This window comes from Tigriopus californicus, chromosome 9 (assembly GCF_007210705.1).
Source record: "Tigriopus californicus strain San Diego chromosome 9, Tcal_SD_v2.1, whole genome shotgun sequence".
In the NCBI taxonomy this organism is placed as follows: domain Eukaryota; kingdom Metazoa; phylum Arthropoda; class Copepoda; order Harpacticoida; family Harpacticidae; genus Tigriopus; species Tigriopus californicus.
In genome coordinates this window covers 10,936,665-10,939,604 of record NC_081448.1, presented here as the reverse complement: position 1 = coordinate 10,939,604, position 2,940 = coordinate 10,936,665, and the positions used below count along the sequence as shown (strand labels likewise).

Genomic DNA, 2,940 nt, shown 5'->3' with positions numbered 1-2,940 from the left:
TCTTGGTGAAGTCTGCTAGGCGCTGGCGAAATTTTGCAATTGCCCTCCTCCCGATATTAAACCTTTTTCAATTTAGATTACACATTTTGGCATGAATGCATATCTAAGTGCATAATTTGACTAGTTTTTATGCATATTTAAAGGCCTAAATCGAGTTTTAATGCATATTTGGTCCTCTCTAGTTATGAGGCTCGGTAAGCCTTAAATCAAGGCGAAATATATTAGTCAACTGCAAGCGCTTAAGCGTTTCAAAAATCAAATGAAACCTCAACACAACTTTCTGCTGATTAAGTTAGTTGTCAAATTACAAATGCTCTATTTATTTATGCATTTGAGTCACAAGCGGGAACTCGAACTCCAACGTTGACAAATAATTTCCAAAAATATACGCATTGAGCTATTTTAGATTTAAACAAACAACAGGAAACTAACATCCACCAAACAAGTGTCTTCAATCGCAAGAGTGATCTCATAGAACAATAGCGCCCGTTCACTCAAAATCCTCGTGGGCTCGATGTTCCCAAAACTCCACGCTCACAACGATTTCGCACCCACTTTCATTCCAAACCCGTCAAGGAAGGTGCCTTTCTCAAACAGAGTTGGCTTCTCTTCCTAGTGTGCATAGGGTTCAGTTGTTGTGCTCTATTCACTCCAAGTCCTCTGGGCGGAATCCACTCCAAATTGAACCATCCCGACACGTCGCTCGTTCGATTAAACTCGACATTTCACGGGCTGGCTCTTTCCTCCGTATGAGTTCCTTTTGTCAAACATGTGGCAATCTTAGTCACAATTAGCGCACTGCTTGAACACATTACGATTACAGAGTGAATCAAACATGAAAAGCTGGTTGGGCAATGGCCGCTCAAAATTAATATAAGAATGGAACATGGATCTAGAGTTCCGGCTTAGGTGGCCCCAAAGGTGCTATTCCAACGATTTAGTTGTGTTTCTAGTCGGGATAGGCGCCTACAATGTGGTTACTGCTTTCATGATTGTCTATTATCATATTAACTCACCATTACGGAACCTGCATATTCCGCCTCTAATGGATCCAATTCAATTAGGACCCAACCAAGATTCATCCATGGATAAACAGTGCCAATGCAAGAAAATTGAGACCACGCTGGAAGAGAGGTACTGGCTACTGATAACTTGTTTAAAGCATAGCTGTCTTCCAATTGTCTTTGTTTCAGTGCTTGTAGCGATTTTTCCGCCACCAGAGGGCCAAATCAAAGAGTGATTTCGTTCAGCCTATTTGGTGTTGATAATCCCAAATATAAGTTGCAAGACCTGAGGGATAATCTTCAAGACTTACCAAAATTTTATCCGGGCTATGTGATGCGCATTTACCATGATCGCGTAAATGTGTCCGCCCTTTGCGATTTATTTTGTCACAATGATCTCTTGGATTTGTGTTACGCCGGTGATATAGGTAAGCCTCAAGGAATTTGAAACGTAGTTTTTAACATTGGCTGAGGGCAAGAAAGGTTAGAACTGCACAGTGTTCCGAGAAGGCACGAAAGGTATCTGATACCACATATATTAAAAAACCTCCATGAGCTTTGTCCCAGGTCTTAGGATCAAAAAGGCTTAACGTGCGTTTCGTATCGTTGAACTAGTATGAAAATGACATTTCTATTACGTTAATATTCGACATGAAGACCTATTAGAGATGGACATACCAAAACGGAGTCTTTTGGGCATGCTTGTACGTTGAAAGAGATATTTTGTTGGAGACACTTAGTTCCGGGACGTGGGAAAACACAGGAACCGTGGATCCATGGCCCAGACAACTAAATTCGTTGGTGGATCAGATATTACATGAATATAAAGTAAAGTAAAATGAAATAGTGCTTTTTCGTTTTGAAGTGCTGGGAATTCCATTGCCAGTAGCGGTAAGAAAGCCCTCAAAAAGATTGGTCTGCGCCTAAGAAAAGTTTGAGAACTTATGGTGTAAAATATTATTTGCCAAACAAATAAGCATATGTCTCTCTAGTATTTCAACAAAAAGCGATTTTTTTTCCAAGAGGTCGAAGTACTAACGGACGCTTTTTGGTCGCGTCTGAGCATTTTCCGCCTTAGACAGTGTTCATTCAGTCTTTATCTCCAAATCTCAATAACAAGAGCTCTGAAATCCAGCCCTTGTTATTAGAATGGTGCACCACAATCTGAAGATCAACCAATGTAAGAGATATGTAGAGAGAAGAAGGTCACATCCTAAAGCCCAATCTCCGAAAGATCAGGCGTCTGGGGTCGAAACCTTCGCAGTCAAGGGTTCCAAGGCAGGGGTGTTGAAATATGCATTAAATATTTTTTGACTTCAAAATATCACTCATTTTGTTTTGGTTCTGCAGCGTTTCACAAATATGCCACTTTCTTGAGCTAAGACCCTAAATAGTTTTCTAAGTTCGAGTGAATTAATAACTTTGCAGATTTTTTATTGTTGACCTCGAACTTTGGGACTTGGAGCTTGAAAGTGAAAGTGGAAGTGAAATAGAAGTAAAAGTCTTGCTAGGGTACTGTATTGGTAGAGCATCCGCTTTCCAATAAGCGAATCCTGGTACGATCCCTGGCTAGCCAAGTCCAAGCTTCTCCGTGGTATTTAGATTACAGCATGAGTTGCTGATTTAATAGCTTAAATGGGCGAACCTGCGACCATTCCCGAGGGTCAGGTAATAATTAATGTTGGGCTGTGACGACGAAGCGGGAATATCCGTCAATTGGGACACCCAAAATCAGATGGCAGGCCGATCGAGAGAGTTGCCATCTGACTTCGTAACAAAAAAAACCAAACAAACAAAAGTAACTTCTTTTTTTATTTGTTCTCCTTCTTTACGTATTAATTATAGGGCAACATTTCGAACCTGAGAGGTTTCCTTCCTTTTACCTTTCATTGATCTTCTATTTAAGTGCTCGCTGATTAGTCCTTAACGTCAATTA

The 2,940-nt window shown here is 40.5% G+C and overlaps 1 protein-coding gene across 1 annotated transcript in view; it reads left to right on the top strand.

The window, feature by feature from the left end:
* Window positions 1–767: 767 nt before the first annotated feature.
* LOC131887160 (uncharacterized) overlaps window positions 768–2,940 on the top strand; it is a 3,767-nt gene continuing 1,594 nt past the window's right edge. Inside the window, exons 1-2 of the mRNA XM_059235692.1 lie at window positions 768–1,134; window positions 1,194–1,432. Coding sequence (XP_059091675.1) covers window positions 887–1,134; window positions 1,194–1,432 — 487 coding nt within the window. The 5' untranslated portion in view covers window positions 768–886. The remainder of the gene's footprint in view (window positions 1,135–1,193; window positions 1,433–2,940) is intronic.